Consider the following 23,188-nt stretch of genomic DNA (forward strand, 5'->3'; position numbering starts at 1 on the left):
AGGTCATATTAACAAAGATAATTTAAATGGATAATGAATCCTTTCAAAATAAAAGTCATTGATTTTGTTCTTCAGGTCTCTTCAGCCTCCGTACATTGTTTTTATCATTTTATTGATTAAACCATTAATTTATATTTTTGGTTTGTGGATCATTAACAAGTTTATTTGACTCAAGTGTCTGAACTTAAAGAATACAACTAATAAGATGATCAGACCTGAGACGTGTGAAGTAATTGATCAATAATCAAATGACATGACAAAACATTTTTTTTTAGATTTAAAATTTTAATTCTAAATTTTTTTGAATTTTTTATCGATAAAAATATTTTATGTTCAAACTGTAACAAACAAACCTTTTTTGTTGTTGACGGCAGAAAGTGTTAACACCTGAAAAGGTCAATGAATTCAGTTTATTGATGAGAAAATATCAAACACCTGCTGTGATGTCATCACTTCACTGTCCCAGTCCTGGTACACAGATCACTCTGGTTCCCAGTGTCCCACAATCCTCTGAGTTGATGACAGGTGTGAAGGTTCAGCCTCACCATGAACTGGTCATGTGTCCAGGTGTGTGTCTCAGGTAAATCCACCACATGACGGGCACCAATCGAAATGTCCCTGGGTGATGCTGCAGGACAACCCCTGATCCACCCGAACTCCTCAGATATTTGGGACAGGTGAGAACCTCAGGTGTTGGGGACAAATGAAGACCTCGGGTGTTTGGGACAGTGACTGACTCATAACGTCACTGATGTCCTCCTGCAGAGTCTCTTCATGCTTCAGTCTCCTCACGTTGTCCTCAGGGATCACTGTGATGAACATGGAGGACCTGATTCAGTCCTGGACTCTGCAGCTGCTCCCTCAGGTTCAGAGACTTGACCTAAACACCTGAACAGGTAAATATGACCAGTTCGTGACTCAGAGACATTTTTACACAAGTTGGTTTTCATGAGTCTGATGTTTTGTCGTTTGTCACAGTGACTCACGGTGTATTAGCAGGCAGGAAGCGGCTCTCCTCTCCGTCCAGGACGCCGTGGTACATCCCGATCTCCTGCTCCAGACGCTGCTTGTTGCTAAGCAATGTGTCGTAGTCGCGGCGCTGCTGCTCAATCTCTCCGTTCACGTCGGCGAGCTCCGCCTCCAGCTTAGCGACCACCGAGCCCAGGTTCTGAAGTTCCATGTCGTGCCAGTGACGAGCGTCGCTCAGCGAGTTCTCCAGACCTCGTTTCTGCAGAGAGAAGATTATTGATCGGTTATTCATCAGTTCATTGATCAGGTTAATAATCAGGGTATTGATTTGTGTGCATCTCACCAGTGCTCTGATGGATTCGGTCTCAGCCTGCAGACTCTGGATCTTACAGCCTGTGTCGTTACACTCCGCCTTCAGCGCCTCCACCTGCTCTTCCTCCGGACTCAGTCTGCTGCTCACGCACTGCGCCTCCTGCAGGACACACACACACGTGTCAGACGCAGGTTAAAGGAACAGTGTGGCCTGTGAGTACACCTGAGCAGGTGATACGTCCTCACCTTACACTCCAGCTGGTAGCTGTCCGTCTCCGCTCGGTTCCTCTCCGTCACTTTCTCCCAGTGGCTCCTGATGTGGCTCAGGATCTGGTCAAGACTTGTCTCGATAGGAGCGTCGGGTTCGTCCACCTCACGTCCCGCCATCTGACTGTACAGGACTCGAACGTCCTGGATAGACAGGTATCGTACAGAGGTCACATGACTTCAGCTCATAAAAGGGACATTTCAAAGACAAACACTGACGACTGAAGAAATTATTTTACACCTTTTATTTAAGGTATTAAACAACATAAATCCATCAAAAATTACTTTAATTGTTTAATCTTCAACTGATAAACTGATATTAAATTATAAACTAAAGAATTTATTGAGATTTTTATCTATAAAGTCAAATATTTTTTTAAATAAACTATCGTGTGTGTGTGGTGATTTAAATTGTGTGTTTTTTGAACGGTTTAGTGGGACCTGCTCATGGTCGTGCTCCAGGTGACGCAGATCAGCTCTCATCTTCTCCATCTGCTCCTCCAGCTCGGCCTTCGTCAGATTGGCATCGTCAATGACTTTGTACAGAGAACTGATCTCCTCCTCCACTGCCGTCCTGAACGGCTGCTCGTTCTCAAACCTACAGGACAGAAGACGTTTGTCCACATCCTGTGTTACCTTCACACATCATCATTTATTTTTCTCTCAGGTAAACATGTTGAAAGTCCGACCTGTCCTTGAAGTCCTCGGCATTGGCCTGAACGTTCTCCGTCTGCAGCATCAGTCGAGCGTTGTCCAGAATCGCTTCACTGACCTTCAGAAAACACAGAGACGTGACCGAGCTGCAGCCAGCAGGGGGCAACTCCCCTCCCCCCCCGCTCACCTGTCGGTAAACCTCCTCCCCCCCTGCTCATCTGTGGGTAGACCCTCCCCCCTCTGCTCACCTGTGGGTAGACCCTTCCCCCTGCTCACCTGTCGGTAGACCCCCCCCCCCATGCTCACCTGTTGGTAAACCTCCTCCCCCCCCTGCTCACCTGTCGGTAGACCCCCCCCATGCTCACCTGTCGGTAAACCTCCTCCCCCCCTGCTCACCTGTGGGTAGACCCTTCCCCCCCCTTGCTCACCTGTCGGTAGACCCCTCCCCCTGCTCACCTGTCGGTAGACCCCTCCCCCCCTGCTCACCTGTCGGTAAACCTCCTCCCCCCCCTGCTCACCTGTTGGTAAACCTCCTCCCCCCCTGCTCACCTGCCGGTAGACCCTTGCTCACCTGTCGTAGACCCTCCCCCCCTGCTCACCTGCCGGTAGACCCTCCCCCCCCTGCTCACCTGTCGGTAAACCTCCTCCCCCCCGCTCAACTGTCGTAGACCCTTCCCCCCTTGCTCACCTGTCGGTAGACCCTCCCCCCCCTGCTCACCTGCCGGTAGACCCTTCCCCCCTTGCTCACCTGCCGGTAGACCCTCCCCCCCCTGCTCACCTGTCGGTAGACCTCCTCCCCTGCTCACCTGCCGGTAGACCCTTCCCCCCTTCTCACCTGTCGGTAGACCCTCCCCCCCCTGCTCACCTGTCGGTAGACCCTTCCCCCCTTGCTCACCTGTCGGTAGACCCTTCCCCCCTTCTCACCTGTCGGTAGACCCTTCCCCCCTGCTCACCTGTCGTAGACCCTTCCCCCCTTGCTCACCTGCCGGTAGACCCTTCCCCCCTTCTCACCTGTCGGTAGACCCTCCCCCCCCTGCTCACCTGTCGGTAGACCCTTCCCCCCTTGCTCACCTGTCGGTAGACCCTTCCCCCCTTGCTCACCTGTCGTAGACCCTCCCCCCCCCTGCTCACCTGTCGGTAGACCCTTCCCCCCTTGCTCACCTGCCGGTAGACCCTTCCCCCCTGCTCACCTGTCGTAGACCCTCCCCCCCCTGCTCACCTGTCGGTAGACCCTTCCCCCCTTGCTCACCTGCCGGTAGACCCTTCCCCCCTTCTCACCTATCGGTAGACCCTCCCCCCCCTGCTCACCTGTCGGTAGACCCTCCCCCCCCTGCTCACCTGTCGGTAGACCCTTCCCCCCTTGCTCACCTGTCGTAGACCCTCCCCCCCCTGCTCACCTGTCGTAGACCCTCCCCCCCCTGCTCACCTGTCGGTAGACCCTTCCCCCCTTGCTCACCTATCGGTAGACCCTCCCCCCCCTGCTCACCTGTCGGTAGACCCTTCCCCCTTTGCTCACCTGCCGGTAGACCCTCCCCCCCTGCTCACCTGTCGGTAGACCTCCTCCCACTCCCTCCGGAGCGGCCCCCAAGCTCCAGCGCTGTTCGCCTTCCGGTCCAGACAGAGTCGGATCTGTTCCTCCAGCTGCTGGTTCAGTGTCTCCAGAGCTCTCACTTTGTCTCGGTACTCCATCAGGCAGCTGTTCAGTCCGCCCGCCGCACCGTGGCCCGCCGCCCGGTCACCGGCCCGGGGCAGGACCGGGGCGGCGCTGCTCCTCATCCCCTGCAGGAACACGCTGCTGATGCCCAGAGCCCGTCGGGAAACCCGGGTCCCGAGGCCGGAGGCTCCGGAGCACACCGGCGGCCCGATGCCCACGAAGACTCCACGTGCGGCGGCTGTACCGGAGCCCATCCGTGCCCCGGAGGCGGAGACCGGGCGCTCGGAGCACGACTGACCGAGGAAAGATGAGCGGCGTCGGGGCAGAGGCATCATGAAGCTCCCGGTGTCAAACCGCTCAGAGCCGCCAAGCGCGGGGATTTATGGGAGGACGGAGTTCTGGAAACACGGTTCTTCATTCACCGCCATTGTTCCACTGCACGTTTGTTCTCATTGAGAATTCAGCTGCGTCAGCAGGACACAGGAAGAGTCCTGAAACACAGAGAGACAGAGAGAAAGAGAGAGAGACACACACAGAGAGAGAGAGACAGAGAGAACGAGAGACACACAGAGAGACAGAGGCAGAGAGACAGAGAGAGAGAGACACAGAGAGAGAGAGGCAGAGAGACACAGAGAGACAGAGAGAACGAGAGACAGAGAGAACGAGGCAGAGAGACACAGAGAGAACGAGAGACAGAGAGAACGAGAGACACACAGAGAGACAGAGAGAACGAGAGACACACAGAGAGACAGAGACAGAGAGAGAGAGACACAGAGAGAACGAGAGAGAGACAGAGGCAGAGAGACACAGAGAGACACACAGAGAGACAGAGACAGAGAGAGAGAGACAGAGAGAACGAGAGATACAGAGACAGAGAGAGAAAGAGAGAGAGAGACACACAGAGAGAGAGAGAGAGAGACAGAGAGAACGAGAGAGAGAGAGACAGAGTGAGAGAGAGAGACAGAGAGACAGAGAGAGAGAGAGAGAGAGAGACAGAGAGAGAGAGAGACAGAGAGAAAGAGAGAGAGACACACACAGAGAGAGAGAGACAGAGAGAGACAGAGAGAGAGAGAGAGAGAGACAGAGAGAGAAAGAGAGAGAGACAGACAGATTTTTCAGGCCACTTTTATTTGCTCAGTAAAGTTCCAAAAACAAATACTAATACTAAGTATCCCAAACTTAAAAAACCATCAAATCAAACCATATTCAATCCAAAATATGACCAAAAACCAGCTGATCTTTTTTCACAGAACATAAAACTTGTTTGAGGCACCACATCTTCTCAAAATCTTCTACATTATTTGTCAAAATAAAGAAAGTGAAATCAGTTTTCAGTCTTGTCTTTAACATTCGTCTAAAGACGCACATCACGTCTACATCGAGTGAGTCAAGTTTGTTTCTCCTGCAGAGATAGATCGCCGTCTTCGCTTGACCCAAAACAAAGTTCAAGAGTTGACATTTTATTATATTTCTTCTGTTGTACTTGTTCCCAGGATGAACATTTGATTTGAGAAAACATCATCAAACAAGTGAGTCAGAAACAGAAACAGTGAGGAGAGACGACCACACTCCAGGAAACAATGAGACACTGTCTCCCTCTGTGGACAGAAGGGACAAGTAGCAGCAACGTCAGAATTAATAACTGAAACAAACGCGTTGACAGCAACAGCTCCGTGTAGAAGCCTCCACTGTAAGCCCCCCCCCCCCCCCCCCTCTTTGTCAGTGGTGGTTTGTAGAGTGCTCTCCACTCAGGCCTCTGAGCCTCTGTCAGGTCCAGATGAGTCCTCCATGGAGAGTCACTCCGGTCTTCCAGTCTGCTCTGGTTCAGAAGTTTAACTAATAAATAATACATAGTTTTACCCGTCATGGTGCTCAGTGTGCTACAAGAGGCAGTTTTTAACTTTAACAAAAAACCTTCACATTTAAGGACAGGAACAATGTTTACATCAGGAAGAAGATCACTGGTGTCAGGCTGAATGAGTCCATCACAGTGAGCAGTGATCAGCAGAAGTTCAGGGTGTGTCAGCTGCTGTTTCCAGCCTCTCAGCAGGAGGCTCACCACCCTGACTGACCTGATCCCCAAACGTGAGGCCAGACCTGCAGCGTGGTCCAGGTGAGGGCCACACACCTCCACCACATGGCCCAGTGTGAGGACTTTGGCCTGGCACAGTTTCTGAGGTAGGCCTGGTTCTGCATCACACCGGAGCCGAGTCCCGTGGACCACTGACTCTTTGAGAAGCCGGAGCAGAGAGTCACAGTTCTTCAGTCTCTCCTTATGGAAACATTCCCCACACTTTGAGCAGTCCTTTGTAAAAACCTGGAAGGTTGTCCAACTTACATCCATTTATATCCATTAGAAACAACGACTCAGCCAGGCCCAGCCCACCACACCGCTCTAGTATGGCACGGGCTACGGGTCTCCAGACCAGGTCCCCAGGTCCAGTCAGGAGTCTTTGGACGAACTGGAGCCTGAAAGCGGACAAGACCATGTCCCCCCACCTGCTTAGGCAGAAAGAGGACACTCTGTGGGACCCAGTGCAGATGGTCCCAGAAGAAGTCCACCATCACAGCCTGTATTCTGGCCAGCAGACGTGCTGGGGGGTCCACACATGCCAGTCGGTGCCATAGCATGGAGGACACCAGGTTGTTAATGATAAGGATGCGGCCTTTAAAAGACATCGTCGTCTACCTTCTCTAAAACATTGTCCCAATTTTTGCTCATGAACGTTTCATCCCCAAGATAAATGCCCAGATATCTCAGACCTTCTTTATTCCAGGTCAACCCCCCCGGTAACACAAGTTCTCTGCTCAGCTCAGCTCCCACTGCTAAAGCTTCACTTTTTTCCCAGTTAGTTTTTGCAGATGATATTTTGCCGAACTGATCAACAGTTTCAACCAGTACATCGATGTCATCTTGTTTTTTAACAAAGACCATGACATCGTCAGCACAAGCAGATACTTTCAAAGCTTGTGGACACCCTGGGAGATTCACACCTGACAGCTGTACCCTCAGTCTGTGCAGGAGCGGCTCTATGGCTAGAGAGTACAGCCTGCCAGAGAGGGAGCAGCCCTGTCTGATTCCCCTCTGGACTTTAAAAGGAGAACTTAAACCACCATTAATCTTTAAAACACTCTCAATGTCACTGTACAATGTCCGGATCATGGCTATGAGACCCGGGCTGAACCCAAACACCTGCAGCGTCTGCCACAAGTATCTGTGTTCAACCCGGTCAAAAGCCTTTTCTTGATCTATAGAAATAAGACCAAGTTCACAGCCCGATGAACCAGAGAGGTCCAAAATATCACGAATCAGAGTAATGTTATCAGATATCAGCCTGCTGGGCACACAATAGGTCTGGTCTACATGAATGACATGCTCCATCACTTTCCTCAGCCTCGTGGCCAACACTTTGGACAACAGTTTATAGTCAGTGCAGAGCAGAGCTACTGGTCGCCAGTTCTTTATCTCCTGAAGATCTCCTTTTTTGGAGAGAAGGGTGAGGACCGCTCTCCTGCAGCTCAAAGGTAGCTGTCCTTTGTTAAAACTGTCTCTGAGGACCATCAGCAGATCTCCTCCAATCACAGGCCAGAAAGCTTTGTAAAAATCTGCAGGAAGTCCGTCGATGCCTGGAGCCTTGCCGTTCTTTATCTTCTGCAGCGCAGCATGTATCCTACACAGGCTGAACAGAGCAGCTCTCTTCACATCTCCTCTGGCACCATTTATGTTTAAAGAGCCCAGCTTTATGTCACACATGTTGAGGATGAGGCTGAAGTTAAACCAAACGTAGAGGATCACACAGACGGAGGAGAACAGACAGGGTTTAACCATCAAGTGGCCATTTGGGCTCGGACTTTGGACATTAGTTTTCTGAGGAGGAAAACTTCCTGGTCAGTGAAGGTTGGTTGGTCGGTACCTTCAGTGTTTCTCATGAAGACTCTGACTGAGTTAAGGAACAGTTTTAAATCGGGGAAGAAGTCCTCTACTCTAACCAGTCTTAGTGTCGTGTAAAAAGGTTCGGATCCTAGTGAAGGAGTAAACACTCTTCATCCACCTGCAGGTTCTAATGATGTTCATCAAACTCTCCTCCATAATCTTTGACACCTTATTCATTTAATCACTGTTTGATTTGTTTTCTGCGTTTTTTCTTTTGATTGACAGTTTGAAAACTTCCTCATCAATCATATACTCTTCCTCATCAATGAGCACTGACTCTGTCACTCTAATGGCTGTGTGACCAACAGTCACTTTAATATCATTTTGTGTTTGAATCATTTAACTTTCTCAGCCCTCGTCCTCCTGATGCTCGTCCTCACTGTTTCCCTCATTACTTACTCACCGCTGGTGAACGGCCCCTTATGTCTTGTGCAGATTGGACAATGTATAGTTTAATTAGTGGAACTTCCTGTTTCAAGGCGATATTGCTACGGGCTGTTGAATGAAAAATTATGATCAGCACAAATGTTTCATTATGGAGGTTATTTGTGGACGTTGAAATTGATATGATTATTCTGTAGGAGGAGTTCATTAAAGTAGAATTCCTGCAAATAGCAAAAACCAAGCAGAAATTATACATTACAATCAGCAATGCTAACTTCCTGTCACTTCCAAGAGGCTGTTTTGTAAGTCTCGACATTCATTGTGGTTCATATTCCTCCTCATTTTCATATATGTCAGTGAAATATGCCGGGCTGCTTTGTTGAAAATTTGTAGGGGGCGCTATCGAGCTATATTGCCACATCCATATGCAAAACCCATATTGGAAGCAAATGTTTGTCATTTCCAACATGTGTGAAGAGTTTCGTGACTTTTCAAGCAAGTTTATCCCCCAAACAATTTGATCAATTGTAAAAACTAAACATCAACATTCGGTGCGTTGCCACAGAAACAGCTTTCATCAAAAACACAAGATTCATAATCTATCATCGACCACGTCTGAGGGGTCTTCTGACCAAATTACTGGATGTGGTCAACCTGGTAGGAGTATATCACATTATAAAACATATTTCTTGTTGCCAGTAGGGGGCGCTTTGAGTATGACTAAATATTGGCATGTAGATGTGTTCAGCCCGGGACTCTTATCAAACATGTGAAGTTTGGTGCAGATTGAATAATGTACACTGACGTTTTAACAACTTCCTGTTTCACAGCGAAACATTGAGATTCGACGCCACGGACCCGCACTCCGACAAAAACTCACAAAAAGCAAACCTTTCATCATCAAGGTGTCAAATCCGATCTGTTTACTCCTCTCGGAGGAGGAGTTAAAGTACAACGTGTGTGAATCCCCAAAATTACTACTTTTAATCCAAAATGACCGACTTCCTGTTGGGTTTGGAATATGGGTCCTCTGACTTTTTTGTACGTCTGCGTGTGAAACATATGCTCAACCATCTTCATGCATTTTGGTCAAATTTGCTGTATAGGCTGACCTGTAGGGGACGCTATTGAGTTAACTAGACACACCAATGCATGAAAACCATTTGACACATACATTTCTTCTACATCAGACATTTGTGCAAAGTTTCAGCAAAAGTTACAAATGTTTAGGTCAAATAATACGCCGCTAATGACAATAATAATAATAATAATATCAATAATAATAACAGTCTGGAGTAAATTCAGGAATATTGATGTCATGCTAATGAAGTTATGCTAAGCTAAATGACTAATTCATGTTTATTAGGTTTTTGTAATCAGATTACTTCTCATAGATAACGTCAACTGAAACTTCTTCTAATGATATGAACAGACAGAAGAGACATGATTGGTCAGTTTCAGGTTTTATTGGTGTTTCATCAGAACCGTGACAACCTTCTGTTTCCTGTGCCTCGTCACTCTAGACACCGTTCACGCCTGCCGCTCCGCAGACACACTTGTAGCAGTCGTCATCATCACGACGACAAGGAAACGCCTGGATCACCTGAGCGATACGAAGCGCCACAGCTGAGGAGCTGGCGGCGATGACTCTCCTGGACATCATGTCAAACGCTGAGCCTGAGGACACAAGTAGACCAATTAGAGGATGTCACGCCCCCCAAGGTATCACATCACATTTCAGATACACACCATCCGTATCCGTGACAACACCACCAGCCTCCTGGACGATGATGGCAGAAGCAGCAATGTCCCAGCAATGCATCCCAATGTGATAGTAGGCATCAGCTCCACCTGTCGCCACCTGACACATGTCAACCGCTGCCGTCCCCAACGCACGGACACTGAAACGCGGCAAAAACATACAAACAAAATGTTAAAGAAAAGACAGAGCCTGTTATAGTTTAATCTTAAAGAGCACAGACACTAAAACAACAAACGACACATGAAACACAACAATAACACAAATGAGCTGCAGGTCGTTGCAACGTGACGGATTATCGGTGGTACAGAGGAATGTGGGCGGGGTCAGTTCTCACCCGTGGACAGGAAGTTTCAATAGTCTGAAGATGTTGGACGTCATGGTGGACAGAGCGAGGTCATCCCGCTCCGCCCCAATCTCCGTCATCACCACGCACCTGCTGACGTCTAATTGGACAGGACAGAGGAGTTAGAATAAAATAAAAATGGCGACATTTCCACTTGATCACTGTGATGTCATCAGTGTGATGTCACCTTCCTGTCCGGAGGCGTGTAGCGGTTCTCCGTTCAGAAACGCTCCTCTTCCTCTCTGAGCGTAGAACAGTTTGTCCTCCACACAGCTGTACACAATCCCAAACTCCGTCTGATCACGATGACAACAACAACAACAACAAGAACGATAAGATGTCAGTCTACTTCCTGTCTAAGCCCTCTGACCTCTGACCCGCAGGTGACTCTACCTGCTTGTTGACAGTGAAGGCAATGGAGACGGCCACAAATGGAAACCTGTTGAGAAAAAACTAAAATCATGAGGGCTATCAAAGTAGCTGAACTAATCCTGGTTTAAGTGAAAGAGTCCAGCTTGAATTAGCTTCACCTTGAGGCTTAAGCTGTTCCACTAACACAATTCATTCGGGTCTAATCAACGCTGGTGATGAGGAGGGAGTGAAGCCACAATCAGAGAAGAGAAGATCGTAGCACTGATCTCACAAAGTCAGCTAAATGTCAGGATTAGTATCAGAAGCTGCCGAATTTATTACAAACTCACACGTGCTGTTAATCTTCCTCCACAGCCGACATGTTTTCATTGAGTGAATGAACTGTCAGATCACTAGAGTCAGACTGTGGATATGAAGCTGTATAATATCAGATCTGTTTGAAATCACTACAGAACATTTACTGTGAATGAGCCTGATGAAGTTTGTGTGAAGCCTCTGACTCACTGACCTAACAAACTTTATTCTGTCACATCCCAACAAACACAAACAAGGACTTGGCAACAAGATAAAGTACAAATACTTCAGAGTATTAAGTTGCATCTAATGAAAGTGAAGAGTGTGTTTTAAACAGAAGTAGATCTGTAAATATGAACCTTTTAGCCATAAAAAAGATGCCACAGCCACTAGAGGGCGATCTCCAGCTGATGCCTTACAGCTGCAGAGGTGCTGGAATAGAGGAGGGGCACATCTGTGATGGGGGGGGGGGGGGCTCTATGTCCAAGGTTTTGACTTGTTTAACTCCACAGGTTTGAGTCTGTGATGACTCCTCACTCCAACACTCATCCTTTATATCTCAGTGAGACACTATGTTCTTGCAGAGTCACAACATGCTGAAGTGATTCATGATTTAAAATCTACAGAGTTGTGTAGGAAGATGGAGCCAGTTTGACTTGATCTGCAGCTACAGAACCACAGGAAGAATTCACACCAAATAAATCAGGTTTTACAAACGAGTAACTACAGTTCTCAGAGTAGTAACTGTGTGTGTGTGTGTGTGTCACCTGTGGACAAAGTTGACGGTTCCGTCGATGGGGTCAATGATCCAGGTGGGGGCGTCACTGAGCTCCACACGTTCACCTGCAGCTACAGACTCCTCCCCAATGAACCTGAGGGTCATAGGTCACAGGTCAGGTTCTGTCCAATCAGAATCAATTAAAGGACCAGAGAGAACATAGAGAACAGACAGAACCTGTGCAGTGGATATCGGTTCTTGATTGCATTGATCAGGATCTTCTCGACTCGTTCATCAGTTTCCGTCACCAGATCAGCTGGAGAACTTTTCAGTTTCACTTCTTTCTGCTGCTGAATCGCAGACAAGACGACCTGACAACATGAGAACAATTAATCATGAATGTTCATTGTCTAATAAGTTTAATTAAGTTTAATTAAATTTGATAAAGTTTTGATGAGGTTTATCAAAACTAGCCACTCAACAACATCGTGACTTTTTGTTGTCCTGGCTCCTAAACGGTGGAACGAGCTCCCCAGTGACTTCAGGACAGAAAGTTCACACATCTTCCTCCGCAGACTAAACACACATCTCTTCTGACTATACCTCGGTCAAGAAGAAGATGTTTAACAACCATCGTCTACTCTGGTGTTTCTATTTAAAAATTTAAAATAACCCCAAAAAACGTGAGTTTAGTTGCACTTACATGTAGCACTTTGTAGTTTGTCTTTTTGAAGCTAATGTAACTACTTGATTCTTGTTGTTCTGGGTTTGTCTTATTGTGAGTCGCTTTGAATAAAAGCGTCAGCTAAATGAAATGCAATGTAATTAAGTTTAATTAAGTTTGATAAAGTTGGGGTTAGGGTGTCTCAGTGACATCATCATGGACACCTTCTCTGATTGGTCGTTTGGACCTTTGGAACCAGTGCTGTGTTCTGGTTGGTCGCTGCATCTCTTACCTCACTAGCCTGTTTGGCTACAGTCAAGCCAAAGTTCAAACAGTCGCTCCAGTCGGCCATGATGATGGACAGATCAAAATGTGACAGAGTGAGACCTCCTGTCAGACAGAGAAGCAGAGCACGATTATAAGAAAGAGAAAATCATGACGTGAAAACAAAGACGGGAAGAGAAACAAAAGATGGATGACGACAATGAAACAGTAGAAACAGTAGAAACAATAGAAACAGTAGAAAAATATGAAACAATAGAAACAGTAGAAACATAAGAAACAAGAAACAGTAGAAACAATAGAAACATAAGAAACATAAGAAACAAGATACAGTAGAAACAATAGAAACAGTAGAAAAATATGAAACAATAGAAACAGTAGAAAAATATGAAACAATAGAAACAGTAGAAACATAAGAAACAAGATACAGTAGAAACAATAGAAACAGTAGAAAAATATGAAACAATAGAAACACTAGAAACAATAGAAACACTAGAAACAATAGAAACAATAGAAACAATAGAAACACTAGAAACAATAGAAACAATAGAAACACTAGAAACAATAGAAACCTGGTGAGTCTGAAGAATCTAATGGACAAAAGGTTTGTCGTCTGAACTTCTTTTTATAGAACAAATCCAACCAATAGAAACGATGCCTGTATCAGAAGGCCCCTCCCCCTCACATCTTCCTCTCTCTCCTCATCTATTGTTTCTGAGGGTGGGGTTAACACACCTGCACTAAACAGTGTGTGTGTGTGTGTGTGTGTGTGTGTGTGTGTCTATTACAACTTTGTGTATGTGTGTGTCCAATACAACTGTGTGTGAGTTGTGTGTCTAATACAGCAGTGTGTGTGTGTGTGTGTGTGTGTCAGTATCAGAACAGTGTGTGTGTATAACAGCAAATCATAATATACATTATCTCAAGGCTCTCTACATAGAAGGTCAAGATCTTAAAAGTTATAGAGAAACTTCTAGAACCAGTGTGTGTCTGTGTGTGTGTGTGTGGCAATACCAGAACAGTGTGTGTGTGTGTGTGAGGACATTTTGTCTGGTCCTCACTTTCTGACCAACCTTTAATGGACTGATTGAGAGTTAAGACTTGGTTTTAGGTTAGAATTAGGTTTGGGTTATGATTAGGTTACCCTAACCCAAAAAGATGAATCTAAACAAAACAGTTTGAACTGCGGGATGAGATCAGAATCTTCTTGGAGGAAGAAAGTAACAAACTTTCAAGTTTAACAACAACTTCCTCCTGAAACTTTACCTCACTGACATGTTTCAGAAACTAAACGAACTAAATCTGCAGATGCACCAACACACACCGTCCACAGCTGATCAAATCCCCTTATTCTCACCAAACTGAAGACGTGGGAGCAGAGAATGAAACATGGACTCTTTTTAAGCCTGAAATCATGGAGGTCAGAGGTCAACAAGCTGCGGAACAGTGAGGCCAAGTGTGACAGCTCAACTCTCATATCCAACACATCTCAGAGGTATTTCCCAGTTTAATAAGAAGTGTTCAGAGCAAGAGCAGTTCATTGATCTCATCTCTGATTCGTCAGTTTGATTCCAAGGAATTGGTACTGGCCACATCCTACCTGTGTGAGACAGGACTTTCTGCAGTTGCCTCAAGACAAACGACAGATGAAAGCTGGACATTAACATGAGAGTGACAGTGTCACAGCTGCATCCAGATGTGAGAAGATCTGTAGCACAAAACAAGTCACTGGAAAAAAATTGCAGAACATGAAGTGTAATTCTTGTAAAATGTTCAGGTTCTTGTTTGTTCTCAGGAAGATAGAAAACTAGAATATCATCTGACCAGAATAATCTCATGTTCTAAACCCACAACTTGTATCTCAGACCCCATTCCTACAAAAGTACTTAAAGAAATTCTGCCCCTAATTGATAGTACGTTACTGAACACAATCAATCTCTCACTATCATCAGGATGTACCACAGTCCTTTAAACTAGCTGTAATCAAACCCCTTCTCAAACAACCACCCTGGACCCGAAGGTTTTTAACTACAGACCAATATCCAACCTCCCCTTCCTGTCTAAACTCCTGAGAAGGTTGTAGCCAATCAGCTGTGAGAGTTTCTCCAGGAAAGTAATGTGAAGACTTTCAGTCGGGGTTTCGAGCCAATCACAGCACGGAGACAGCCTTGGTTAAAGTCACTAATGAGCTTCTAGTAGCTCCAGATGTTTGTGTCTGTCCTCGTCCTGTTAGATCTCAGTGCAGCATTCAACACTATTGACCATCACATTTTATCACAGAGACTAGAACAGTTCATTAGCATTAAAGGAACCGCCCTCAACTGGTTTAAATCCTATTTACCAGATCACTAAATGATGAGTCATCTGTGTGCACCAGAGTTAACCACGGTGTTCCTCAGGGTTCTGTGCTCGGCCCATTTTATTCTCATTATATATGCTTCCACTAGGAAACATTATCAGGACACACTCTGTAAACTTCCACTGCTATGCAGATGACACCCAGTTATACGTATCAATAAAACCAGAACAGTGTCATCGATTAACTAAAGTTCATGTCTCAAGGACATAAAAACCTTCTCTTATTAAACTCAGATAAAACAGAGGTTCTGATACTTGGCCCTAAACACCTCAGAGACACATTATCTAATGATGAAGCTGTGCTAGAGGACATTACCCTTATCTTTGATCCTGATTTGTCCTTTGATTCTCATTTAAAAACACATTTCTAGGACCGCCTTCTTCCACTTACGTAACATCTCAAACATCATGTCTCAAAAAGATGCAGAAGAACGAGTCCAGGCCTTTGTTCCATCCAGACGTGATTATTGTAATTCCTTCTGTAGCCGAGCGTTTTGTTCTCTTATACTGTCGGGCCTCAGCCGACAAAGGACACGAGAGATGGTTATTGACTCGGGACATCACACCCGTTTATTTTCCGTCACACTTCAGAACTTCTCTCTTCACAGAACCTCCTTCCGTTAGAACCCCTTTCAAAACAAGAGTCCCAACCAACAACCTGCTTATAACAACAGGAACTACACATCAACCTTCCATAATAAAGTCACTAAATAAAATAGCTTACACTTATTATCAGGCTCCAGCAGGAAGTCGTTAAAGAGCTTGTCCAAAATGCTGCAGCACGTGTCCTCACAAGAACCAGGAACAGAGACCACATGTCTCCTCACATCTTCTACCAGCACTGACAGGAAGTCCTCAGTTCATCTGCTCCTTCATCTCCATCACACATTATGTACTTTAAACATGATGTTACAAACTGTTTCTTCTCATCAATGTAGTAAATCCTGTTGTGTTGATGTGTTCAGTTCCATCAGCATCTACCTTCACCACCTGGAGCAATGAGAAGCCGTGGATGACACCTGAGGTGCGCTCCCTACTGAAGGCCCCTGATGCTGCCTACAGGTCGGGGGACAGAGGTGCACTACACACAGCGGTCTGCGCTTTCTCATGGAATCAAGAAAGCGAAAAGAGCTTACACGGGGTTCACCAGACAGATGTGGCAGGGTGTTCAAGCACTGATGGATTACAAGACCAGGCAGAAAACTGATGGGAGTGATGCCTCACTTTCTGACAGGCTCAACAATTTCTTTGCCCGCTTTGAAGCATCGAACACTACATGAAGGGGGAGGCCCGGCCCTCCCGTAGTGACCAGCCTGCTCCAACCATCTACTCACACACAGAGGACCCTTGCCAGAGTCAACCCAAGGAAAGCGGCAGGTCCTGACAACATACCTGGTCGGGTACTCAAGGAATGTGCCGAGGTGTTAGCAGATGTTCTCACAGACATTTTCAACATCTCCCTCAGCCAGGCCGCGGTACCCAGAGGCTTCAAAACATCCACGATCATCCCTGTCCCTAAGAAAACTGTTGCAGTATGTCTGAATGATTACCGCCCCGTCACCCTGACCCCCATAGTGATGAAAGTGACGAAAAAACGGCTGGTTAAACCTCACATCACCGCCAGCCTCCCTTCATCACTGGATCCCCTGCAGTTCACATATCGCCCCAACCGCTCCTGTGAAGATGCCTTAGCCACCACACTGTACACAGTTCTCTCTCATCTGGACAACAACAGCTACGCCAGAATCCTGTACGTCGGCTTCAGTTCAGCGTTCAATACGATCATCCCGCAGAGACTAGTGGAGAACTGTTGCTGCTTGGTCTCAACGCTGTCATGTGTCGCTGGATTCTGGACTTCCTGTCGGAGAGACCACAGTCACTCCGGGTTGGCAGGATCAGCTTTGACTCCATCACACTGAGCACTGGCTCCCCACAGGGCTGTGTGCTCAGCCCACTGCTGTTCACACTGCTAACACACGACTGTACAGCCAGTTTCACGGACAACATCATCATCAACTTTGCTGACGACACCACAGTGGTGGGGCTCATCAGGAAAAATGATGAATCAAAGTACAGGGAGGAGATCAAACACCTGGATAACTGGTGCAGTGAAAACAACCTGATGCTGAATACCTCCGAAACGATGAAATGATCATTGATCGTCTCAGCCAGTTCACACACCCCTCAGTATCGGTGGCTCCACAGTGGAGAGAGTGGAGGACATCAGGTTTCTGGGAGTGAAGATCTCAGACAATCTCACCTGGTCCGGGAACACCACCAGGATGGTGAAGCGGGCCCAGCAGAGACTTAACTTTTTGAGGAAACTTAAGCAAGCATCACTCCCCGCGAGCATCCTAATAACATTCTACAGAGGTGTGATTGAGAGTGTGCTGACCTTCTGTATCACCACCTGGTTCTCCAGCTGAAGTGGAGCAGACAAGAAAGCCCTACAGAGGGTGGTCAGAGGAGCAGAGAAAATCATCGGGGACTCCCTACGCTCTGTACAAGAACTCTTCCAGAGCCGCTGCCTCAAGATTGCTCAGGCCATCCTCGAAGACTCCTCACACCCCCTCAAGTGCTGCTCACTCTTCTGCCATCGGGCAAACGCTACAAAGCATTCAACCAGAACAACAAGGTTCCTCAACAGTTTCCCCCCACAGGCAATCAGACGGCTAAATGGCTGCCCCTTCTGAACTCTGCTGTCATCCCCACCCCCCAGACTGTCTCATGTCTCAATGCACCGGACACTTGTACAGTTGTTTTTGACTCAACTCGGCAAAATGTTTTTAATCATAGGTCTCTGTGTTTCCTGCTTGTTTCTTGTTTTATAACTATTTATTGACTTTCTCATTTTAAAATTATTGACAAAATGATTTGTTTTCGATTGCACTGCCCTGGACAAACGGTATTTAATTTCACACTGCAGTTTTACCGTTTGGTTTTGAAATGACAAAAATAAATTCTAGTAAAACTTTAGTTCAAGTCAAAGCTCTGATTGGCCGTCAGAGAAATGCACTCTGACGACACACACACACACTTCTGATACTGACACACACACACACACCAATGAACAGTTAAGATTGTGGGATATCGGGTCATCTCCATGGTAACTAGGTCGACTCGACATTGATAAAAGAGAAACGACGTCATGTGACAAAAAGAGTTTCTGATAAAAAAGTCAGAATCAGAATCACGAGAACAAGAAGTTTTATTTCATGTTTACGTTGCAGATTCTTTCTATGACCTTTGACCTCGAGTCAGTCAGATTCGTGAACACAGCTTCTGTGGCTTCACCCCCACACTGGACACGCCTTCGTAATGTTCGTAGAGTCACGATGTTCGTAATGACTACATCAGCTGATTTCAGCAGCAAAAGAAAAAAACATCTGATTAAAAGTTATCGATCGTTAATCAGTTTGTGTCTGATGTCGATTGACTGAGGAGCAGGTTCACGCCTGCTGCAGATGGTGATGTCATCAGGTCGTGGTTAAACCAATCAGAGCCGCAGCTTCTTCCAGAGCTTTGGGCCACATCTAGGTTGAGTAAGTGGGCGTTGAGCTGAGAAAGATTTGAGCTGTGATTGGCGGCTTTTTGTTCAGTCGTGTTCATGTTTACTGGGATCGCTGTCGTGGCGACACACAGGAACTCATCTGCTCTTCTTCATCTTGGTGACCTTCTCCTTCCTCTTCTTCACGTGTTTTGGGACCTTGTTTTTTCTTTTTTCTCTCTGAGCTTCTTTCACCTTCTTCTTCTTCTCCTGAAACAAACTCCCCGTTAGTTTTCATTTCAAAGACTCAAAGACTCAAAGATACAAGACTCAAACACCTTTTTGTCCATCGAAGTTTCCTCGTTCTGCTCCTGGCCAGCTGTCTCCCCCTCCCCCTCCTCCTCATCATCATCATCATCATCCTCCTCCTCCTCAGAGGAGGAGGATGATGAATGCTTGTCCTCCAGGAGAGCAGGAACCTGAGGAGACGTAAAACAGTCAGGCTATGCTATGTTATGCTATGCTATGCTATGCTATGCTATGCTATGCTATGCTAAGCCAACACTAGTGTGAGGTGACGTACCGTCTGAACTCCTGACAGATCTTTCTTCAGTCCAGTGAGAGTCTGATACAAGATCTGAAGAAAAAAAGATCTTCATCACCACCATCATATTCATCAACATCATCATAAAGTGAAAGAAACTTGACTCACGTTGTCATGATGGCTGATGACCGACTCTTCCTCCTTCGCCCTCATCAGTTCGACGTCTCGCTCGTAGTGACTCACCTCTGTCAGCGTGCGGGGGATGTAGGTGTTCTTAAACACCTGAGAGGGAAGAGGGCGTCAAAGGTCACAGACAGGTGGTTAATACTGTAACAACCTGTGGTGGGAGGGCGAATGAGATCACCGCCACATTTCAACGACGACAGACTTTACATGTTAATGTGGGAGGAGCTTATTATGAAACTGAGTTTGACACATGAGATCACAGCGGCCGCCACAGTTGAGCTGATGAATGAAAATCGTTATAAAACAACATGTGACCTCCTCGTCCACTCGATCCTGATCTGATCGCTGTTCCGACGTCCGTTCAGCTGCAATCACCATCGCCTGGATGACACACAAACACATCAATAAACCAACAATCGGATTCCTTCTGTCTGACAATGTTTTTGTGGATAAAGTAGTTTTTGTGCAGGACGATTTCAGACCTTCTCCAGGTATTGATCGATGTTGTGACAGGTGATGGACAGGTCTGTGATGAAGTCAAACAGCTCTCTGACCGTCATCACCGCCACACCGTGCTTCACAAAGAAATCTGGGAAACAGAAGCGGACGGTCAGTTTCCTTAAGTGCGACATCACTGACGAACAACAAGAATCATTTCATCTTTTGAACGAGGAGGGAAAACAGTTAACGTCACCGTTCACGTTGCTGCAGTCCTTCCTGAGGAACTCCAGAGCATGAGGATGATCGTGTTCTACCGACTGCGACACGTCGATGATGTAAGCGTCTCCGTTGTGATAACTGCGCTCAGGTGACAAGAAACAAACGATCTGTAGTTTGACATTCACATTCAGTCCAACGCTGCCTGTTAATCAATAAATCTCATTCATACGTTTGTTTCTACATCTGATCAATAAAAAGATCCATCAATCAATGACATTGACGTGTGGAATCTTTTATATTATATCATGATAAGACTGTAAAGATCTTAATTCTAGAGAAATTTCACAGGAAGTTTTATTTCGAAGAGCTGTCTGTGGTGCGTGTGTCCTCTGGTGGCCGTGGTCTCTTACAGCATGTTGAACTCGCTGAGGTCGGCGTGGACGAGTCGAGCTTCTTGAAACATTTTCCTCATGTTCTGTAGAACCTGCAGGTAGAGCTCACGAGCCTTCGACTCCGAAAACGATGCATTCTTCAGCAGAGGAGCTGGCCTAATCAATACAGGATCAATACATGACATAACAGTCATATTAGTCTGTTCGCATCACTGATCAATAACTGACTGGTTCTTACATGTCGTCTTTTCCAATGAAGCTCATCAGCAGAACGTGACTTCTGAGCAGCAGAGGTTCTGGACTCGGGATTCTTGCCGTCTGCAGCCTGGAACACACACACTGTTCGGTTCTACTGGGTTCTATTAAATCAGGTTCTACTGGGTTCTATTACACCTGGCCTCTTAACGCTGACATTTGGTTCGGCTGGGTTCTAAATGAAACTGTACCTGTGTGTTAATGTGGTTTCTACTGTGTTCTACAGGTTCTGACCTGATGAGGTTCCTCATCTCCTTCTCTGCCCAGGTCCTCACCATCTTCCTGGGGTTCCCTTTGCAGTAACCGTGACGGAACCTGGAAGCAACAGAAGAATTTAGAACCCTGTTACTGAACATAGGGCCGGGTGATATGGCCGAAAACAAATATTGTGATATTTTTAGGCTATATCGCGATACACGATATATATCTTGATATTTTTAAATCTCCTCTAAATCACTGTACAAATGTTAAATTCATAAAAGTCGAACTCCTCCCATCTGGTAGGCGCTACAGAGCACTGAAGGCCAAACCTACCAGACACCAGAGCAGCGTCTCTCCTCTGGGCGTCAATCTGATGAACACTGAAGCAGTCATACAGCGCCAGGAACAACCCATGTGCAATAATCCGGTACCTATTTACTATAAAATACGTATATATATATAGATATATATCTATATATATATATATTTACACACATATTCCACCTACCTCATTTATATAAAGCATCCTGTGACAATTTTTCTATATTTATTCCAGCATCTCTACACTACGATACAATATACTTTATTATCCCTCTGTACTCTGCATCATTGCACTATTTCTCCATTTCATTGTCATTGTTGTTGTGTTTTATGTCCATATATACATACATTTGCATATATATTTATATTCATACTTGTACATAGTAGTTAAATGTTAGCTTTTTTTTGTTTTTTGTTTATTTTTCTATTTCTGTACGTTGAGAGCAATGGAAAAACCGGAGTCAAATTCCTTGTGTGTCTACACATACATGGCCAATAAAGCTAATTCTGTCCACAGGAAGTGGCTAAGCTAGCGGAGGTTAGCATTTCCGACGGTCCCCAAACTGTCAATAACTGTCTCTGAACTCTTGTCAACTCGGGGCTCTTCACTTTCTCTCTCTCATGTTCTCTGTGTCTCTTCCATCCTGATACTAAAAGTTCACTCCATCTAGAAGAACGAAGCGAAACTCAGAGAGAATTTCATGCTGCTTAAAAACGTTCACGTGGTACAAGCCGCGATACATCGAGTATATTCGATATATCGCCAACCCCTAACTGAACACAAACAAGTGTGTAGTTGATGAACTGTGTGCACACAAAATGTTAGACTTTTTTTTTCTGGGTTTAAATACGTCTCATAAACTCTCGAGCGAATCAAACAAACACAAAGTAAACTTCAAAGGTTTCCCATAGTACATTTTAAATGTTTATCTTACTCTTTAAATGTAGAAATAAACTTGTCTCAGTTTGTGTTGTGATGCTCGTGTTTACATTTACACAAACAGTCGGACAGACCTACTATAAAGTGATTTAAGAGTGATTTCAAACAGCCTGAACTCTGCTTCTTCTGTGGTGGGACTCACCTAAACTCTCCACTGACGTATTTGTCTCGGTCTTTGAACAGCAGGATGGACGTCTTGTAGATCTTGATGGCGCGGCGTTCTCCGGCCGACGTGCTGGCGTGATAAACGTTCGCCTGAAAACACATCACCTGTTTGTGACTTCCTGTTCCTGACATTTAACTTATCACCTCACGAGCGACTAGTTGAAAGTACAGTCATCATAATGAGAGCTAACATTAGGAAGCTAAGCTAACAAGGTTAAATGTCTGTGTATAAAAAAGTGAGGCAAACCCTAACCTGGGTTAACACTAACTCGACCCTAATGAAATTCAATGAACTGAGAACTAATGTGAAGGACTGAAGTTATTTCACATGACAGGTTTACAGGTGAGAATAATTCAACAACACCATCGTCCAATCACATTGCAGCTGTGATCCACCTGATCAGGAAACATTCAGATCATATGTTGAAGCTGAAATCTGATCAATATATAATCAATAATAGTGATGACACATTAAAAGTATTCAGAAACGAGACATTTGAAATGTGGAAATATGATTTTTCATGATTAGATCCATGACTTGATGAGTGACCTCTGACCTCCTTCCCGGTGCTGATGCAGCCGCTGATTTCACAGATTGCTCCACGACTCAACATCTTAAACAGAATCATTCGAGTCCGAGGATCTAAAACCTGCAGGAAAAGAAGAGACAATCAATAAACATTGATTATCTGCTAGTTATTGATCCTTCTGGTCAGAATGTTTCCTTCATTCATCCTGATGTAATCATGGTTTTAAGTGGATTTCAAAATAAAACGAATGAAACTATATTTACATTCCCTAAGGCCTTTTCTAAATAAAAGCGTATGCAGCTCACCTGTTCGACTGTGGCTCGATCTGATTTGTCCTTCACTCTGTACCTGTAGAGAGTAGCCAATCAGATGGTGAGTCAAAGTCACATGACGTGATGAAATCAACATTCAGATAAAACCCTACGTACGTATCAGCGTCTTTCTGTTTCTGCATCATCGTCACTTTATTGATCACAGAGTCTGCATAGTTCAGTTTATCTGAAACAGTCACAAAGAGATCAGAACAAACTCATGATCGAT

General features: G+C 45.7%; 3 protein-coding genes across 5 annotated transcripts in view; all 3 read right to left on the bottom strand.

Annotated features, from left to right (window-relative positions):
- Positions 1–619: 619 nt before the first annotated feature.
- Positions 620–4,396, bottom strand: bfsp2 (beaded filament structural protein 2, phakinin). Of its 2 annotated transcripts, none has more exons than XM_034612877.1 (7): positions 3,748–4,396; positions 2,238–2,320; positions 1,990–2,146; positions 1,528–1,692; positions 1,313–1,444; positions 987–1,228; positions 620–888 (listed from the first exon to the last, which is right to left on the bottom strand). In XM_034612877.1, exons 1-7 carry the CDS (start codon positions 4,189–4,191, stop codon positions 807–809), a joined length of 1,305 nt encoding a protein of 434 aa, XP_034468768.1. In that variant the 5' UTR covers positions 4,192–4,396; the 3' UTR covers positions 620–806. The 2 variants fall into 2 exon arrangements, with proteins under 2 accessions (XP_034468768.1, XP_034468769.1); XM_034612878.1 differs by having other exon boundaries at positions 1,313–1,441; positions 3,748–4,393.
- Positions 4,397–9,693: 5,297 nt separating this feature from the next.
- LOC117778391 (inositol monophosphatase 1-like) lies at positions 9,694–12,835 on the bottom strand. Its single transcript, XM_034613894.1, has 8 exons — positions 12,620–12,835; positions 11,901–12,034; positions 11,713–11,817; positions 10,673–10,718; positions 10,467–10,575; positions 10,271–10,379; positions 9,924–10,075; positions 9,694–9,851 (listed from the first exon to the last, which is right to left on the bottom strand). Exons 1-8 carry the CDS (start codon positions 12,677–12,679, stop codon positions 9,694–9,696), a joined length of 873 nt encoding a protein of 290 aa, XP_034469785.1. The 5' UTR covers positions 12,680–12,835.
- A 5,322-nt stretch (positions 12,836–18,157) lies between these two features.
- The window catches only part of riok1 (RIO kinase 1 (yeast)), a 6,436-nt gene continuing 1,405 nt past the window's right edge, over positions 18,158–23,188 (bottom strand). For both annotated transcript variants that reach the window (XM_034612864.1, XM_034612863.1), the window contains 14 exons: positions 23,077–23,146; positions 22,954–22,996; positions 22,676–22,768; positions 22,096–22,208; positions 20,726–20,806; positions 20,475–20,561; positions 20,255–20,392; positions 19,879–19,982; positions 19,667–19,773; positions 19,500–19,565; positions 19,167–19,280; positions 19,038–19,091; positions 18,793–18,933; positions 18,158–18,724 (listed from right to left, as the gene is read on the bottom strand). In XM_034612864.1, the coding sequence (XP_034468755.1) occupies positions 18,614–18,724; positions 18,793–18,933; positions 19,038–19,091; positions 19,167–19,280; positions 19,500–19,565; positions 19,667–19,773; positions 19,879–19,982; positions 20,255–20,392; positions 20,475–20,561; positions 20,726–20,806; positions 22,096–22,208; positions 22,676–22,768; positions 22,954–22,996; positions 23,077–23,146 (1,322 nt within the window). In that variant the 3' untranslated portion in view covers positions 18,158–18,613. The remainder of the gene's footprint in view (positions 18,725–18,792; positions 18,934–19,037; positions 19,092–19,166; positions 19,281–19,499; positions 19,566–19,666; positions 19,774–19,878; positions 19,983–20,254; positions 20,393–20,474; positions 20,562–20,725; positions 20,807–22,095; positions 22,209–22,675; positions 22,769–22,953; positions 22,997–23,076; positions 23,147–23,188) is intronic.

This window comes from Hippoglossus hippoglossus, chromosome 17 (assembly GCF_009819705.1).
Source record: "Hippoglossus hippoglossus isolate fHipHip1 chromosome 17, fHipHip1.pri, whole genome shotgun sequence".
Classification (NCBI taxonomy): domain Eukaryota; kingdom Metazoa; phylum Chordata; class Actinopteri; order Pleuronectiformes; family Pleuronectidae; genus Hippoglossus; species Hippoglossus hippoglossus.

Excerpts from the sequence above, each read along its gene's own strand:
- bfsp2 (XM_034612877.1), bottom strand. The coding sequence starts at position 4,191 with ATGATGCCTCTGCCCCGACGCCGCTCATCTTTCCTCGGTCAGTCGTGC. Across the intron at positions 2,321-3,747 it reads GGGAGGAGGTCTACCGACAG|GTCAGTGAAGCGATTCTGGA; the intron begins GTGAGCAGGGGG and ends TGTTTTCTGAAG. Across the intron at positions 1,229-1,312 it reads CCGAATCCATCAGAGCACTG|AAACGAGGTCTGGAGAACTC; the intron begins GTGAGATGCACA and ends TTCTCTCTGCAG.
- LOC117778391 (XM_034613894.1), bottom strand. The coding sequence starts at position 12,679 with ATGGCCGACTGGAGCGACTGTTTGAACTTTGGCTTGACTGTAGCCAAA. Across the intron at positions 10,719-11,712 it reads ACCGTCAACTTTGTCCACAG|GTTTCCATTTGTGGCCGTCT; the intron begins GTGACACACACA and ends TTTTCTCAACAG. Across the intron at positions 10,076-10,270 it reads TTGAAACTTCCTGTCCACGG|TGTCCGTGCGTTGGGGACGG; the intron begins GTGAGAACTGAC and ends GCCGCGTTTCAG.